The following is a 20,118-nucleotide window of genomic DNA, read 5'->3' as shown; positions in this document are numbered from 1 at the left end:
ATACAAACCAATCAATAAAATTTTTATTTTAATACTTCTATTGTAATTAAGATAGTAATATATATTTATTTCCTTTTAGAAAAGATTTCTTATTTTATATAAAGATTCACTTTCAGATTCAATTACAAACAAAATCCTCTCAGAATCTATTGCATGTCAAAAGTCACAGTAATTTACCTGCTATAAAAGAAAGTGTTACTAATTTCAATTTTGGAGAAAAATGGCCAAAGGATAGAAGCAGTGAAACAAAAAAATATATCCTGAATGAAAAAGTAATTGGTAATCATGAGCAATTCTGGCTCAAGGTACGCTTCCTTTGATGCCAGGCAGCCCTACATCTCTAGGCTGTAAGATTCCGATAGCTAAAGGATACCCTGTAGGAAAAAGAGACTAGCTCTGAAAAAAAGAAAAGAAAAAAAAAAAAAAAACGTACCATATGAAAATAAATGGGTGACTATAGATGGCCAAAAACATTCACTATGGCACTGTCATCTAGACAACTTAAATATCCACTATGAAAAATTAATTCCCCAATATGAATGTAACTATTAAACATTGCAAACATACACTTAATAAAAAAATGTTTTAAAAAGAAATGTTTAAAAATATTTATCCTGACTGGACATTATGTATTGTGTATAATATATACATATATCAAAATATCACAAAGAAATACATAAATAAGTTCAATTTTTATGTATCCATTAAAAAATAAAATTTTATAAGACAAACTAAACAAAGTTCAAAATCCATAGTATTTGATGGTACTGCAAAACTATATAGCCATTAAAAGTAATAGGCAGATCCTTATTTATTAGAATGAAAAAATCATCTAGATATACATTTCATGAGAAAGAAAAATAACCAAGTAGAAAGTTCCTGTTAGTATTAAATACAGACTTACTGTATATGCAAGCATTTACATAAATATAGATATGAACATCTAGAAAATATATACCACATATCCCAGAAAGTAGGTCTAACATATATACTAATATGTTAACAATGGCTAGTCTAGAAAGGCACAATCATACATGATTTTCATTTTCTTCTTCATTCCTTTTGGGTGTGTGTGCTAGAGATTAATCTCAGAGACATATGCAGACACTCTGAATACTCCTTATCTTTTTTTCAAGTGAAGATACTGCTTATCTTTTTCATGGGTTTTATGGTAAAAAGTAACAAGAAATATTTATAATGTTTATAAAGAACCACCTTATTAAATACTTTGTGCCTTTACTATTTTCTTACCTTTAAACCTTCAGCTGGAGGTCTATAACCAAATTTTGCTGGAAGATCATCAAATGTCTGAGACGCATTTTCAAAATTATACTAAATGCAAAATTAAAATAATCAAGTTAAAAATCAATTTACAGGACATTAAAAACATTTTTAAAATTGGTAATTTTAAAACATTAAAATGTATTAAGTAAACTGTCATTTTCATAATCCTGATTTATTGATGTATCGTGTCATAATAAAGCCAAATTTGTAAATGTGTATCTAGCAAAACAGCAGGAGCTATATACAAATTATAATACACGAATGTTTAAATTTGGTTTTTATTTCATGTTATTATCAAACAACAATAATTCTGTACCTCTAAACAACTTACCGTTTTCTTAGTTTTCCACAGGTAATTTCCTAACTAAACATTTTCTACACATACCATTTTTTCAGCATAAGAACTCCACTTTGTTTTCTCTCTATTTTAAGGGCTTCAGATTAAATACAAAAAATTTACAGAATTTCTGCCTCTAATTATGAAAAATGACTTTTTCCCCAGAAGAAAAAGCAACAATAAATCATTCTTTTAAGGCTTTACTAATTTTGATATAAACTAAGTATTTTTATCCACAGCAGAATGAAAAGAGTAATACATATGAATACATATACAGAGAAATACATACATACAATGAAATACATATACAGAGAATGCTGAAAGTGTTTAAACTCTTTAACAACTTTATTCCTTCCATAATTGATTCTTATCCTGTAGTATTTTGAGTCTTTTGCTTAAAGCAAACAAAGATTAGCTGTGCTTTTAGAAAATAATAGTAATAATATAATTTTGAGGAGAGTTCACTGCATCATTTAATACTGTTCAATCTGCTACACAGAAAGCAAGAAAAACAAGGTAGATGAAACTAAGCACAGATAGTAACAACGAATTTTTGAAGCACTGATGAAAACTATGATGTATTAGAAGGTAAGATAGATGTGCATAACCTGTAGATCATAAATAGAAAAATCAAACATTTTTGGAACACAGATTTAAAAACAAAGAGAGAATAAAGCAAGATTATTACCTAATAGTAACTATAACATTGATAGAAAAGGATGGACGGATCAAGTAAACCTTAAAATAGTCACAAAGCATTAATTAGGTGACACATTCAGATTAATAGTTGTATCATCTAACCGACTGGTGAGCCCAATTTTAGCCTCTTTATGACACCTGCAAGAAGTTATTAAGATAAAGAGCTCCACAATTTAATAAAAAATGTCTTTCTCTCTCAACAGAGCAAGTCTTCCTAGTTTACCTTCAATTTGGGGTTTGGTAACTATATCATAAACAGAAACAGCAGGAGAAACTAACAAACTACACACTGGATAGAGGTAGTACAGTTCTTGTATCACACTGAAATTCTGCACTGTCTTCACATACCCTTTTTTCCTTTCATTTCACACTGCATGCTTGCTATTAATTCAACAAACTGTGATTCAGCATCTTAATTTGATTCTGAATCTATCCATTCTGTGATAATCAGTACAGCAGCATACTTGTACACCATTAAGTGTATGTGGTGACTGGGTCAGGTTAATTTCTCACTGCAGCAACATTTCACATTTACAGTATGCTCTGTTGTTTACAAAGTCCTTTAGAGTCATCAAGTGCTCTTAAATCCATTATCACAACTTATCACTTAATCTGTTAAAGTATCTTTCTCTAATTGATTCAATTAAATATGATCAGCTTCATGTGGAACATAAGGCTATTTAGTTTTTTCTATTCAAAGATATCATTGTAAAATTTAAAAAAGCTGATCTAAATAAATGGAGACAGACCAAAGAAAACATAAAATGTACAATAAATCTAATGCACTTTACAAAAGTATCTCCCCTATCCCAATCTCTAAAAAAATCTGTCTTCTACAAAACTGGTCCCTGGTGTCAAAAGGGTTAGCGACTGCTGATTAGTATCATCTTCCTTTTACAAACTCATCATAGGATACTAAAAGTAATTTTCTCTAGTAAATTAAAAAGACAAGAAGTCTAACTATGGCAGTCCAGCCCCACAACCCTTAACCCACCGCCCTACATTGTCTTCCATACACTACAACTTGTATATGAAATTAACTGTAATTTGAAATGCTAAGTAACTTGACCAAGGCCATAAAACTACACAGATGTAGAGCTGAAACTCTTGACTGTAAATCCATTACTGGACGTCTTGACTACTATCACTTATAATCTAGTCTTTTTAGACCACTACCATGAGGCACTTCTCTGTTGCTCAGTTTGTTGACCTTATAAGCATTACCAAGACACAAATCTGACAATCCAGAAAATGAGATCAGAAGACACGTGCAATGTCAATCAAAATTGGGCTGTTTGACTCTAGAAAACAAAGAAAAAATACTGAGATATACTTCCTAGTAAGAGCATGAACACAGCTTAGTTAACTAGTCACTCGTGACCTAGGGACCTCTAAGTTTTGTGGTTATTTTCCTTGTGGTACTGGGTAGTGAACCCAGGGCCTTTCTACTAAGCTACGTCTTCAGCCCTTTTTCTTTATCTTTTAATTTTGTGATAGCATCTTGTTAAATTGGTAAATTACCCAGGCTGGGCTCAAACTTGAGATCCTTCTAACTTACCCTTCAACAGTGCTGGGATAACAGACTGGCTTCCTTCCAATTCTAAAAATCTGTTTTTCTAGATGCAAATTTATATAATTAATAATGTCACATTTATTTGAGATCAAAGGTAAGAAACAATAAGATAAGAGAAAAATAGTAAATTTTGAAAAAAACAAATGGTATTAGAGAAAACATGATAGAACTAAGTCTCTAAGGAAAGGCTATTAATCAGCTCAAACATTTATTGATGTCCTATTGAGTACACACAAGGTACACAGAAATTCAGTAAGACACAGACTTGCCTCCCAGTTACTCATGATTTAGAACAGTAATGGCCCCTAGCCTTATGGTACCAGGGACTGATTTCATGGAAGATAAGTTTTCCATGAAGTGAGAAAGAGTAGTAAAAGACTTTTGGGATGAGTTGTTGCGCACTTTATTTCTATTATTATTACTACTAAATTATAATATATAATGGAATAATAATACAACTCATTATCATGCAGAATCAGTGGAGGCCCTGAACTTGCTTTCCTGTAACTGGACAGTCCTGCCTGGGAGTGCTAGGAGAAAGTGGCACCTGAAGTACGCTGCTTACATCCAATCCACTCCATTACGTTATTTTGGTTGTTGTCACCCTGCTTCACAAAAATAAGATGAAAGAAATGAAAACAGGCTTTTCAGTGCTTTTCTGGCAATCTTGGGATATTATATCTTGACTTTAATCTAGAATGTGTGGAAACTTGAAGTTGTATCAAATATACTTCTAAGGCCATAATCATTTGAAATCTTAAGAATTTGATACTCTTCAAGCATGGAGGTTTACCCACTGGGCTTATTCACAAATAGGTCACAAATCCATTCCTTCCTAGTTTGGAGATGTTTTGTGGTTAGGAAGTAAAGTTCAAACTCTTCTGAAAGATGAGATAGGTAATCATGCATCAGTTAGGAGAAAAAAGGCCCTGGCTCAGTCTCTTGCCAAGTCTTTGTTCATGTTTGAAACATGTCAAAAATCCCCACGTTCATTCATCACCCTGTAATTCCAGTTTGGCTTTGAGTGTAGCCACTTTATTTGTAAACTTAAACACAGTTATTGTTTCCTCTAGAGTGACAGATTGAGTTCAGTGAACAGTTTGAATGAGTCAAACTAGAAAGCAAGTTTCCCAATCCATTCTGTCAATGGAATGTGTTGCCAATGGTAACTACTTTTCTAAAAGAAATCTCTTGAGAAATCTCTTTGAGAAAATTCAAGAACTCTGATAATCTATCTTTAGAAAGTCATTTCACATTCATGTATAAAAGAAGGCATGTGTGCTCAACATCTATCTCCTCACAGAGGAACATGAATAGATGTGAATTAATGTGGTTGGTAATTTTAATCAATCCTAAAAAACATTGTAAAGTACAGGTGACATTTTTCAGCATTCTCTATGGATAACAGTGTGTAAACGCACACTCTGAAGCAACCTCTTTGACTAATTAATCCTAATCTTAGGGTCAAGAATATAGCTCAGTAGCACAGCACCTGCCTGTCAGGTGCGAGGTCATGAGTTCAATCTCCAGTGCCAAAAAAACCAAAACAAAATCAAAACAAACAAACAAAAAATCCTGTTTACATTTACTATGGACACTTTATGCAATTTCTAAATTATTATTACAATAGATACATAGAGATATATAAACGTGTATATATATGTGTGTGTGCATACACACACAGCATGTAAGTATCTATACATGAGCACTCATGTGCATGCACATTCTCCAAAACACTATTTATCAGGTACTTATTGTGCATGAGATCTTACATTGGATATTAAACAATAAAAAAGTAAACAAAGGTACCACACTTTCTAGTAACTATGTTTCTGATAATTTTACAGCTAAGTGTCTTATAAGATTCTATCACTTAGGACTTATTAAAGTTGTTATTTAAAGAATCTGTGACATGAATAAATATAACTGTACTTACTGCTAAAATGTCTGCACCTACAGGAAGTAAGTTTAAGAATGCAAATAGCTGGACAGTCAAGATGGTGTAGACTTGTGTGGCCGACAACATAAGCATCCCTATGGAGAGCAGCATCTTGTTGGAAAGTCACCTGCGAGAGAGAACGTGAATAATAATGAGAAATGGCAGCTTCTTCCTGAGAATAAGTCACTTGTACATTGATTCCCTAATGTTGAAAACACTTTTTTAAAATACAAATATGTGTTGACATTAAGATTAAAGCTCATTTCAAAAGCTTAAGAATTTATATATATTTGGATATTAGGTAAACATCAAAGGTTAGACAATATAAGTCTCTACATAACTTGGAAGGAGACTATGTGTTATGATATGTCATGTACATGTATCACCTCCCCATGATAAATGTAATCACTAAATACTCTAAATATATATTAAAAAAAGTAAAAAAATTTTAAAAGTGACCACATAACTCATGGTGACACTAAGCTCCATTTTAACCACAAAGCACATAATCTCTCACACTACTCAGGCTAAGAAGCCAATTTTGTTCAGACAAACAAAAATTTCAATCAAATGTTTAAAAATACATGGACATATCTTTGCTTTAAAATTTAAAATTTCCTATAATTTGTAAGTGTTAGCCTCTGGAGTTCATATGAATATACATGTAAATTTATACTTCTATATTATACCCATACTAAAGAATGAAAAAAAATAGCAGCTTATTATTATACAGGTTGAACATCTCTAATCCAAAAATCCAAAATGATTTGATATTTGCTTGGTTAACATTTAGTCCTTTCAAATCCAAAACTTAAATTCCCCCAAATCTGAAACTTTTTGAGTATAGCACTCAAAAAGTTTCTAGTTTCAGACCTTTTCAAATCACCATTTTTTTTTTTATTACAGATTCTCAGCTGGTAATGTCTCTTATCTTTGCAAACTTCGTTTTCACTGGTTTGAAAGTTTAATACATGACTGAATTTATCAATGAGCATTGACACTGGAATTATATCATTAAATAATATGGCCAATTCACAATATCAATTTTAACGAGTACAGTTCATAATTGTTCTGTTGGAAGCTACTGTGTAGACTCAAACTTTGAATCTTTGTCTCACATAGTGAAAGTGTACACCTGTAAATAACATTTGAACTGACATCTTACATGGTCACTAATATCAGAGATAAAATTAAAGGTGGAAACATTTTAATGTATGGATGTGTTCCAAAGAAACAAAGGATACATTAGTGGTCAACTAGGGACTAAGGAAGAGAAGGAGGACAAGTAGGAATGTGGAATTGGCACAGGTTTAGAGGAAGGATGATAAAAAGGTCCTAAAATTAGATCACAGCTATGGTTGTGCAACTTTTTAAGTATCATGAAAACCACAGCATTATGTAACTTGAATTTTTTAGTGTGTAAATTGTATTGTCATGAAATTGTCTTAAAACTACAGATTTGTTGACAATAGTTTTTGAAGTACAACACACATGATAACATTCTACTGTGCAGAAGAGTTAATGGAGCAGGCCTGAGAGGCTTATCCTTAGAAAGGCCTATGTATATTTGTAAGGTTGGTCTTTGGCTGGCATCTGTGAATTTAAATTTCAGGATCGTTCCCACCATTTTCTGTTATAAATTTTGTAAAAAATGTGGCTTACGTTGAATACGTATTTTCCTTCTGGGAGTCTGGATTTTGGTACATGCCAGGCAGATGGTTTAGACGTGAGTAGCCTCCAGTATAATAAACCCTGGGTACTAAGTCTCTAACGAGCCTTCTTGGTAGGCACCACATGTATATTATCACAACTCATTGTTGCAGGAATTAAGCACATCTGGTATGATTCTACTGGGACAGGACTTCTGGAATCTTACATCTGGTTTATTCTGGATGTAATCTCACATGATTTTTCCCTTTCTTGATTTTATTTCATTTCCCTCTGCCGTAATAAACCACTGTCATGAGTAAAACCATACACTGAGATCTATATGTAAGTCTTTCTCAGTGAATTCTTTAATATAGACAATATCTAGCAGAAATCATATCATAAAAATATATAATCTTATAAAATAAGATACCATGGCTATTAAATTTTACTATGAAGAGTAAGTGTCTACCAGGTTGACCAGTAACCTGTTTGAGAGACAATCTGAACAATAACTGTGACTTTCTTTCTAAATTTCTGAAACTGCCAGGCACTCTGAAGTAGGTGAAGGACTTTGAGGGAAAGTAGGTGAAGGAGTTTGAGGGAAAAATGACAGTTAAAGACAAAGGATTAGTAATAACCAAAACAATTAATATTAATCACTTAGTAAATGGCAGGAATTGCTGTAAATATGTTACTGAGTTAATTCATCTAATCCTAACAACTTCTATAGATGGAGAAGACACTGACACTAACTGCCCAAGATCAAATAATGAATGACAGCAAAGCCAGAATTCAAACCCAATAGTGTGTCTCTCTAAAGGTCCACACTATTGAGCCTAATTGAAAACAGTACCAATATCCAAAATTTATGTTCAAAGGACAAAATATAGTCTCTGCCTTCAAGGTTTTAAACCAAAGAGTAGCACAACAGTACCTGGATTATTTCTTTTACCGTGTGTGTAACAGTATATATGTATGCTTGGATGGGGGTATATTTAACAATATGAAGTGAGTTTCATTTACACTGCTTTGGAATTTACTGCCTTTTAAAATAACATTCGCAGCACTAGGAAGGCTGAAGCAGGAGCATAGTTGCAGTTTGAGAACCGCCTGGGCTACAAAGTGAGCTCAGAGTCAGCATGAACTGTATAATGAGATTCTGTCTCAAAAAAGACACATACACACACACACACAAAATCAGCTTTTGTTTTGGTTTTTGGGGACTGGGGATTAAATCCATAGGCTTTGCACTAAGCTACATCCCCATCTGTTGCTGTTGCTTGTTTGTGACAAGGCCTTACTAAATTGCCCAGACTGGGCTCAAATTTGCAATCTTTTTGCCTCAGTCTCTCAAAGTACTGAAACTACCGCCATATACCAAGGTGCTTGGTTTGGAGTTCTGTTTTTATAGTTGCTCTTTCCAATACTAATTCATATTCATTGTAGGAAATATATGGATTTAGCTCAGTGGCATAGGTCATGAGTTCGATCCTCAGTTCAAAAAAAAAAAGGAAATATAGGAAAAATAAATCATCTATAATCTTCAAATATGCAACTTGAGCAAAAATCAAGGGCACAAAGTATATATGATTGTCATAACTGTACTCTTCATATAATGCATTATAAATACATATTTAGAAAAACTTTTAAGTTTTTTTGAGAGCCAAATATTTGTTTTTAATAACCTTCATCCTCCATAATATTTTTACTTAATGTAAACTTTTGAGTTGGCTTTATCTCTCCTTTTCTCTTAGAAATATCTAATCATTTTATTCCAAGAAAAAAATCTTATTTTGCTATATAAAATCTTTCCTTGCCAAAAACATATCCTCATACCCAAACATGTTTATATCTCCTTTCTGTCCTAAACAAATTTTAAATTTCAAACCCAGTAGCACAGCATTCCCTCAAGATCCACTCTAGACAGCTAGCTATCCATGCGACCCTCTGGAGCTTTCTTCACTTTCAAACATCTTTTCTTAATATATTTCATACATTGGGTTTCTATATATGATTAGTTTATACAAAACGGAAACAAATGAGAATGTAACTTATAGTGGGCACATGGTATTCTTCATGGATATTCTATAATGGACTAAATGCAAATCCCAACTGTAGGTATTTCACTTGTTTTTATTTTTATTATAAATATCATAGTGAATGTACTTTCAGTTAAACCTACAGATATACACTTAAGTTTACTTTTTGACTTAAATTCATAGAAGTTGGTGATAATATAGTAACTTCAATAAGAAATGGGATCTAGTATTAGATAGGGAAGAGTTTATGTACCAGCACTGTCACTTATTAACTGTGTGATTTGGCCTTAATTCTTCAATTAAAAGACAACCTGGCAGAATGGATTATAAAACACGACCCAACTCATTTCTAATTGTAAGAAACATATCTCACCAGCCAACACACATTCAGACTGAAAGTGAAAGGATGGAAAACAATATTCTATGCAAATGGAAGTCAAAAGCAAGCAAGTGTAACTATACTCAAATCGAACAAAAGACCTCAAAACAAATTATTCATAAGAGACAAAGGCCATTGTATATTTTTAAAGGGAAAAATGCACTAAGGAGACATAACAATTGCAAATATATATATACATCAAATATAAGAAAACACAATGTCATAAAACATTAGTGAACACAAAAGGACACATAGGTCCCAATACAACAGTGAGTGAATTCAATACTATACTCTCAACCATATATAAGTCATTTAGACAAAAAAGATTAACGGTCACAGTCTACACCAGAGATCAAATGAATTTAATAGGCATCTAGTGGCTAATAGGCATCTTATTCCATCCAATAATTATAGAATACACATTCTTTTCTGTATCTCATAGAACATTCTACAAAATGGATCACATTTTAGACCATAAATCAAGTCCTTTCAAATATAAGAAGTTAAAAATTTATTGTATCTTATCAGATAATAATGGAATGAAACTAGAAATCAATAAAAAAATTACAAAAATCATACGAACACACACAGGTATTGAACAATCAGTAGATCACTGAAATCAAAGAAGAAATTTTTAAAATTTCTAGAATCAAATGAAAAATGGAAACAAAATATACCAGAATTCTGAGGTATAGCAAAGACAGTTCTAAAGAGAAGTTTATAGTTGTGTCTGTCTGTATGGCTTGTGTTTAGTTATACCCCAAAATCTCATGTAGTCATAAATGGGGCTTTTTCAAAGGTGGCTGGATCTAGAGTATGTCACTGATTCACTAAATCTATCCATTGACTGGTTTGGGACCACTCTAATTCCTGTAGTCTAGATAAGAGTAGAAAAGGAATAGAAAGATACTATTAAGGTCCCTTCTTGCTTTGCTACCTTCTACTTGCCATGAACGTTTCCCCTCTCAGAGGTCTGTCTGCCACACCACTCTGCCTTGGAGCCAGCCAATTATGGACTGTGCGTCAAACAAACCTTTGCCCCTTTGACTTGGGATGTCAGTCATTTGTCTCAGCAACTAGAAAAGTAACTATGACAGTGCCTACATGAAAATATCAGAGTTCTCATATAAATAACCTACTGATGCATTTCAACAACTTAGAAAAACAGGAACAAACAAAATCCATCCAAAACAAAGAAATAATAAATATCAGAGCTAAAATTAATGAAGTGACTTTTAAAAAACCAAAACAACAACAACAAAATGCAAAGGACCAATGAAACAATGACTGGCACTTTGAAAAGATAAACAAGATTAATAAGCTCACAGCCAAATTAAACAGTTCTTACCCAAATCAAACGAGAGAAAACCCAAATCAATATCCAGTTAGAGAAGAAAAAGGATGCTACAACAGATACCACTGAGGCCAGAGATACAGCTCAGCAGCATTAAGTGCCTGCCTTCCACGCATGCAGTTGTGAATTTGATCCCTGGTACAAAAAAAAAAAAAGGAAAAAAGTATCACTGAAATCCAGAGGATCACTGACAAATCTTTAAAAAACCCTTATTCTAATAAATTGGAGAATCAAAAAGAAATGAATAGATTTTTACACATATACGACCTACCTACACTGGATCAGGAAGATATTTTTTAAAAAGCATCAATAATAAGCAATGAAATTTGAAAGACTAATAAAAAAGCCTCCCAACAAAAAAAATCCAGGACCAGATGGTTCACTGCTGAATTTTCCAAATTTTTAAAGAACTAATATCAATGTTCCTCAAACTACTCCATGAAACAGAAAGTTAAGGAATGCTTCTAAACTCATTTTCAAGGCCAATATCATTCTGATACCAAAATCAAACAAAAATACAAAAAAACACTATAGACTAATATCCTTGATGAAAACAGATACAAAAATCCTGAATAAAATACCTGCAAACCAAATTCAACAACACATTAAAAAGATGATACATTATAATCAAGTTAGTTTCACTCCAGGGAGACAAAGATGTTTTAACATAAGCAAGTCAATAAATATTAATATACCACATAAATAGAATCATGAATGGGTTAAGGGTTTAGAAGTACAAGATCGTGAGTTCGATCATCAGTACCAAAAAAAAAAAAAAAATCATGAATAAAAATGCCATAATCATCTATGTCTGTTGGCACAGAAAAGCCTTCAATAAAATTCAACACCATTTCATGATAAGGCCTTGAAGAAACTACGTATTGAAGAATAATACCTCACTAAATAAAACTTACAACAAATATATAGCTATAATCATACTAAATGGGGAAATCTGAAAGCATTCCATCTACAACCAGGAAGGAGACAAAGACATCTACTCTCACTACTCCTAGTCAATATAGAACTTGAAATTTTACCTGGAGCAATTAGGAAAGAAAAAGAAACAAAAGTAATACAAATAGAAAAGAAAGAAATCCAATTATCCTCACTTGCAAACAATGTTATCCTATACTTACATTTTTTGACCACATGACTTTTACCACTGGATTTTCAGAGTTGGTAAACACAGAAAATAGCAGACAGAAAATCAACGTAAAAAACAATAGTTTTTTTATTTATCAATAATGAATTGAGAAATAAAATGAGAAAACAATTCTATCCACAATACCGAGGAATCAATCTGAGACAGTCAAAGAACTTTATAAATGAAAATTATACAACACTGAAGAAAGAAACTAAAGAGGTCCCTAGAAGATGGAAAGATCTTCCATGTTCACAAATGTACAGAATTAACAAAAGCAATCTAGTTTCAATGCAATCCACATCAAAATTCCAATGATATTCTTTATGGAAGTAGAAAAAAATCCTAAAATTCATATGAACCACAAAGATCCAGAATGACCACAAAAATCCTAAGTATAAAGAGAAAGTGTATATGTACCAAATACACAATTTAATCATATACTACAAAGCTACAGTAATAAAAACAGAATGGTACTAGCACAAAAATAAACAAAGACCAATTAACTATAATAGAGGATAAAGAAACCTGCACTACTACAGTCATCTGAATTTTGAGGAAAGAGTCAAAAACATACGTTGGAGAAAAGGCAGTCACTTTAACAAACTGTTAGGAAAAGTGGATATCCATACAAAGAAGAAAAAAACTAAATGCTATCTGACACTGTACAAATATCTTTTTTTTTTTAAATTTTATTTAAGGAGAAAAAGAAAAAAAAAAACAAAAAAGGGTACAAGTTATACAGAATTTCAGAAAAAAATAAACAGTACGAAGTCACTAGTTAATAAATTACATATTGTCATCTTAGAAATAGTTGTTCAAATTACAAAATTAAAGCATGCAAAGTGGACATTCAAACAGTGCGTTTGCAAACAGTTCTGTTCAACAATCCAACAAAAACTTAGTAGTATGGTTTTCTATCTTACACACTTAAATACATATGCAGTTATATCCTTTAGATCACTTTCTTTTCCTCTCTTTTTTTTATTTTATTTACAAATATCAATTCAAAATGGATCAAAGTCCGAGGTGTAAGATCTCAAACTGTGAAATGACTAGGAGAAAACAGGGGCAACAATTTAAAGTCACATTTCCTGATTAGGACTCCGATACCATAGGAAGTAATATAAAAAAATCAACAAATGGGACTATATCAAATTAAAAAGTTTCTGCACGGAAAAAGAAACAATCAACAAAATGAAAAAACAGCCTACAGACTGGGAGAATTAATTCATTAAAATTATAAAAACCTTCTGATTCCCTGCGCTGTGTATTGCCTGAGACTAAGCATGACCACTGAGGAAAGTGAATGTGAAAGCTACTCATAACTATCACAGGAAGTAATGCTTTCCAGACACCCTGTGAGTTTTTCTTTGCTAGGGTGACTCAGATCCACATTCTTGATTCTGGCAATTACAATTCATTTCACTCTTTGGTGAGTCATGAAACCTTGACCTGGATAACAGCAATGCTTCTCAATAAAAAATGCATTTTGTTGATATGCTATGCTTCCAGTCTATATTGCCACAAAGCCAGTGCCCTGGTGCCAAGTGATGGCCTATCCGACAGTGAGAGTGCGAGCATCAATCAGAACCTCTAATCACTGTTACTCATAGAGTGAGTGCTGAACCTTTCTCTGCATTACAGTTTTTACTGGCCTCTCATATAACTGTTGCAGGCTCTTTAACAGAATACCATAAAATGTTTTCTTATGACTTCATCATCCCCAAACAGAACATATAAGATACATCTTTAGATTCAAGCTTAGAAATGAAAACACAAAAAACCTAGCAGTCTTGCTGATTACAAAATCTACTTCTTTTCCTACTTCCCTGCCTTTTTTTCCTTCTCCAGGTTCCCATCTACTTCTCCTTGCTCTTCTGTCCCCCTCACATTGCCAAAGATAGAACATAGCCCCATACTCATTGTGAATATCCTTGTAGTCCAAAAAAACTTAACACTTCTTCAAAGGAAGAAGCTGAAAATAAATAATATGCAAGAAAGCCTTAAGATCAACCAAGTAGATCTCTAAGACTGCTCATTATCACCATCTTTAATCAGATTTAATTTTGTGTATTATTTGACAGAAAGAAATTAGTAACAGCTTCCTGTGCTGTAAAAGAATGTTGCCTCTGGCAATTTCCATTCTATCTTCTGCTCAGTCTATACCATAACTTACCTGTTTCCTTGCAAAATCGTTTTATTGCAATAAAACTGCAAGCTTATGGGAATTAATGGAATAAAAACTTAAGTTATAAGAAAGCATAAAGTGAGTGTTTTGCTTGAGGGTAGTCCTATAGTTTCTATAAAATTCATTAGGAAAAAAAAACAGTAAATGGAGACCAAATCAGGAAAGAGCATGAGATTATTAGAAATTAAGAGATAAGAAACATTAAATTTAAATGCAACATACAGTACAGTCAAACCAACAATAAAAACACAATTTGGGAATAACACGAACAATGCAATAAACTGAACATTATTTTTAAAATAATTTTTAAAATAATAATAATATTTTAAAAATAATTTTTAAGATAATAACATTATTTTTAATAATAATATGTCTTAAGTATAATGACAGTACTCTGATTATATGAAAAGACCTTATTTTTGGAGATGCCTAATGAAGTACTGTGTCATGATGGCCATAATTTACAGTACTTCAGAAAAAATATTACATATTAGCTCTACATGAAGATTAAAAGACCTTATTTTTGGAGATGCCTAATGAAGTACTGTGTCATGATGGCCATAATTTACAGTACTTCAGAAAAAGTATTACATATTAGCTCTACATGAAGATTACATTATGATTCATTATGCTATTCTACTATTGTTCTATAATTGAGAATTTGCATATTAAATGTTTCAATGCAATGAATAAAGTTGCAACTCATCAAGATATTTTCAAAAGAGTGCATCCTCACTTTTTATCCTCATTTTTTAATGTGGTATATATAATACACATAAATAGAATTTACAAGTTTAAGCATTTAAACTTATACAGTTCATGACATTAATCATATTTGCACTGTTTGTACAACCACCACCTCCATCAACCACTAGAATTATTTTGTCTTCCAAACAGAAACTTGATACCCATAAAATATTAATTACCGATTCCTGGCCCTGGCAACCACTATTGTTTTTCTAAAACATTGACTACTGTAGGTACCTTGAATCATACAGCATATCCTTTATGACTGCCTTATTTCATTTGTATAATGTTCTGAAGATCATCCATGTTGTAACATTATGTCACAATTTCCTTCCTTTTAGGCCAAATAATATTACACTGTTCGTATACACTACATGTTAACTATTCATCCATCAGTAGACACTTGAGTTGCTTCCACCTTTCACTTTTTATGAACAAATATTTGCTTGAGTTCATGTTTTCCACTCCTTGAATAAACATGCAGAAATAGAACTGTTAGATTATATGGTAATGTTTAATATTTTAGTAATGGTTACACCATTTCCATACATCCTGCATCATTTTACATTCCCATAAGCAATGCAAAGAGTTCCCTTTTCTTCACATCCTTAATACTACATGTCATTTGCTACTTTTGATGAAGCCATGTTAATGGGTATTAAGTAGTATCTTACTGAGATTTTGATTTGCATTTCCCTAATGATTAGCACCTTTTCATGTACCTTCTGGCCATTTGCAATATCTTTTTTGGAGAAGTATCTCTTCAGGTCCTGGGTTCATTATTTATCAGGTTGTTTTTGGTGCTGCTGAATTACAGGAGTTCTTCATATACTGAATATCCATCCCCCAACTGATATATAACTGCAGAATATATTTTGCAGGAAATATTCTGTAGACCGTTGATTTTGCAGATGCACAGAAATTTTTTAATTTTCATGAAATCCAACTTGTCTATTTTTGTTGCTGGCTGAACTTCTGGTGTCATGTGCAAGAAATTATTGCAAAATCCAGTGCTGCAAAGCTTTTTCTTATGTTTTCTTCATTCCTCTTTACAATATTGTTTTGCCTGTTTGGTTGTCTTTTGAGACTTCATAAGAAATTTTTCATGGATTTTTCTATTTCTGCAAAAAAAAATCACTAGAATTTTGATAGAAACTATAATAAATATATAATAACTATATAACTGTAATATAGAAACTATAATAAACCCATATATTGTATCTTGACAATATTCAGTCTATCAATCCATGAACATAGGATGTCTACCCATTTAAGTCTTTTTTAATTTCTTTCAGGAAAAGTTTGTAATTTTCAATGTAAATGTCTTTTACCTCCTTGGCTAAATTTATTTCTAAGTATTCTTTTTGTTGCTATTGTCAACAGAATTGTTTTCTCATTTCCTTTTTAAATTGGCAGTGTAAAGGAATGCCAATGCCAGGAATGTAAACAAACTTACTTCCTTTTTAAATTGGCGGTGTAAAGGAATGGGAATGCCAGGAATGTAAAGGAACTGTTTTTTGTGAATTTACTTTGTATTCAACTTACCTGAATTCTTTTGTTCTTTTTTTATTTTATGGAATCTTTAAGGCTTTCAACATATAAGATAATGTCATCTTCCTTTCAAAGCTTTGTTTTTAATATGGATGCCTTTTTTTCCTTGCCTAGTTATTCTACCTAGAATTCAGTATAGCTGACAGAAGCAGCAAAAGTGCTCATCCTCCTTTTATTTTGTGATCTTAGAGGAAAATTTTCCATGTTTCACCATCAATGCTGCTAGGTGTGATTTTCTCATAGATGGCGTCTTTTATATTGAGGTAATTTCTTTGTCTTTTCAGTTTGTTGGGCGTGTTTTGTTATGCAAGAATTTTGTCAAATATTTTTTCTTCATCAATTTTAATGATCATGTGTTTTTCCTTTTCATTCTATTAATCTAGAGATTTTTGTTGTTGTTGTTTTTTATGTTGACTATCCTACATTCCAGGATTAAGTCCTGCATGGTCATGATGTATACATACCTTTAACATGCTGTGGAATTCAGGTTGCTAGCATTTGTTAAGGATAATTGCATCAATAATCATCAAATCAGTCTGTAGGTGTTTTTTGCTTTTGTTTTTGTTTGCAGTACCTGATTTGGTATCAGGATATTTTTAGTTCCTCAAAAGCTCCAGTTTAGCCAGGTATGGTGGCACACACCTATAATCCCAGCACTCAGGAGGCTGAGGCAGAACGATCACTGCAAATTTGAAGCCAGCCTGGGCTACAACGTGAGTTCAAGGCCAGCCTAAACTGCATAGCGAAACCCTGTCTCAAAAAAATAAAATAAAATAAAAAGAAGAAGAAAAGAAAAACCTCCGGTTTAAGATGAAGTGGTGGCCATGTATCCAGGGAAGAGAATCAAGAAAATCCCTTCCTGTGAGCTGAGAGCAACTGAGGGCTGAGCCAATTCCTTCCTGTGAGCTAGTGGTGGCCATGCATCTGGGGAAGAACACCGAGAAACCAACCCCTTCCTGTGAGCCAGCAAATATGTAGGCTGGGACACAAGAAGTGCCAAGCCAAGGTTCTGTCCTCCCCCACAAGCAACTGGCTGATCTGGAGATGACAGCCACTGAAGCAAAAAAACAACTTAATGCCTGTATTGTTTGACTGACTTGGAAGGCCTAAAGCCAGTAGTCTGAGTATCTAGAGAATAATAATACCCAATACAGCAGCTAGGGGGATCTCCTTCTGAAGGTTGTAGCCACTGCTAATTCCTTATTATCTTGTTTTAAAGTCCTGTATCATTTTCATTGTTTTGTTTGGTTTGGTTTTATTTTGTTTTATTTTATTATATCTGATGGTATGAGCAGCTATTTCAAAGATAACAAGATATATTATGGTAGCCATTGTTGATTTTCTATTACCTTGTTTTGAAGTCCTGAAGCACTTTCATTGTTTTATTTTGATTGGTTTTATTCTGTTCTGTTTGATTTTATGACGTTTGATGCTATACACAAGTATTTAGAAGATAACAAGAGGCATTATTGTAGCCATTGTTGATTTTCTATTATCTTGTTTTGAAGTCCTATATTGCTTTTACTGCTTTGTTTTGATTCACTTTGTTTTGTTTGGTTTTATTCTCTTTAAAATTTAAAAAAAAAAAGAAGGATGAGCCTCATTTAAATGTCTGGTAGAATTCACTAGAAAGCTACCTGGTCCTGGGTTTTTCCTTCTCAAGAAACTTTTTCACTGCTGAGTTAATCTCTTTACTAGTTGTAAATGTAATCACATTTTCTGTATCTTCATGACTTAGTCTTGATAGATGGTGTATTTCTGTCAATCTATTCATTTTTATCAAGGTTATCCAGGTTCTTGGCATACAACAGTTTACAATATTCTTTCATAATCTTTAAAGTTGATAATTGCGTCTCTTTCATTTCTCATTAAAGCTGCCTGTGTACCTATTTCAAGTCTAGCCTACAAGTTTCTCCATATAGTGAGCATTTACCTAACTTGATATGTAAAAGATACTACCTACTCTTGTAAAAAGTAAAGTTACAGCTAATCACAAGTAGCCAACTGTTCAAATCATAAGGCAGGTGGTAAGCTGTAACCAAGTGAATCCCCTTCTCTACTTAGCTTTTGTTTTCTGTGTGTTACTTCCTTTCTCTGGTGGTGTGGCCATTTCGAACCATTTCTGGTCCAGACTGCAACCCCATTCTAGAATTGAGACCAACTGAGACCAACCTGTTTTTCAACAATATTTTCTTTCTTTTTTTCCTCTTCCTCTTCCTCTCCTCTATCTCTTTTCTTTTTGGGGCAGGGGGTGCGCTGTGCTGGGAATGAACTCCAGGCCTTGTACAAGACAGGCAGTAGCTCTGCTGCTGAGCTACCCCACCATCCCTCTCTTTTTTATTTGTTTAACAGAAACAAATCTGTAGTTTTTCTCTTAAGCTCATTTTTTGAGAACCCAAATGAGAACCCATGGCTGGCCCATGTGATTATTGCATGGTTTTAAAGCACAGATGACAGTTACTCATCTAATTCTGGTCTGATAATTGCAAAATTTTAAAACTCCCCAAGCACTACAGTAAACCCTAACTTTAAATCTGTGACAGTATTATATAACTCATCTATACAAAATTGCATTTTCAAATCTCATTTTAAAAGAGCAGAAGCATTTAATTACTTCACTGCCATTCCATTCAGAAAATTCATTTCTAAATGACATTTAATTCCAAAGATGACTGAACAGTCTGATTCCAAATGCCTCAGTGCCAGTTAACACTCACAAAAGTTAATCATGTTTATAAGAAAGTTGCATGCCTGAGTATCACTGCTTTCAAAAACCAGATCAAAATATTCCATTAAAATAATATTTTCCTAAGTTTCAAAACTATTTAATGGGCCCAAGCACGGTGATGCACACCTCTAATCCCAGCACTCAGGAGCCTGAAGCAGGAGGACTGCTCTGAGCTTGAAGCCAGCCTGGGCTACCCAAGTGAGTTCAAGACCAGCCTAGACTATAAGGTATGACCATGCCTCAAAAATAAACAAACACAAAAAATTTAATGGATATTCCCAGAGGTTTAGCTCAGCAGCATAAGTGTCTGCCTAGTAAACCCAAGGCCCTGAGTTTGAACCCCAATACCAAAGATAAAAATAAAATAAAATAAAATAAAATAAAATTTAATAGATATCAATTTTATTTCCTCAATAAATGTATGTTAGACTACAATAAGCATCAAAAATGCATATGCTACACTACATATTGATAGAAAAATAAGTGAATAATTTATTAATCATTTT

At 32.8% G+C, this 20,118-nt stretch overlaps 1 protein-coding gene across 3 annotated transcripts in view; it reads right to left on the bottom strand.

Moving 5' to 3' along the window:
- Rnf13 (ring finger protein 13) overlaps positions 1-20,118 on the bottom strand; it is a 148,506-nt gene that overhangs the window by 115,756 nt on the left and 12,632 nt on the right. For all 3 annotated transcript variants that reach the window (XR_010047618.1, XM_063249168.1, XM_063249169.1), the window contains exons 2-3: positions 5,830-5,959; positions 1,252-1,332 (exon numbers count right to left, since the gene is read on the bottom strand). Coding sequence is in view for 2 of the 3 variants with exons in the window: in XM_063249168.1 (XP_063105238.1) it covers positions 1,252-1,332; positions 5,830-5,943 (195 nt within the window). In the remaining variant the exon portion in view is untranslated. The remainder of the gene's footprint in view (positions 1-1,251; positions 1,333-5,829; positions 5,960-20,118) is intronic.

The sequence above is a fragment of the Cavia porcellus genome, unplaced genomic scaffold (assembly GCF_034190915.1).
Source record: "Cavia porcellus strain 051 isolate PalLab524CR breed Dunkin Hartley unplaced genomic scaffold, mCavPor4.1 scaffold_5, whole genome shotgun sequence".
Classification (NCBI taxonomy): domain Eukaryota; kingdom Metazoa; phylum Chordata; class Mammalia; order Rodentia; family Caviidae; genus Cavia; species Cavia porcellus.
The sequence above is the reverse complement of the archived record's forward strand: the minus strand, read 5'-3'. Positions and strand labels throughout refer to the sequence as shown.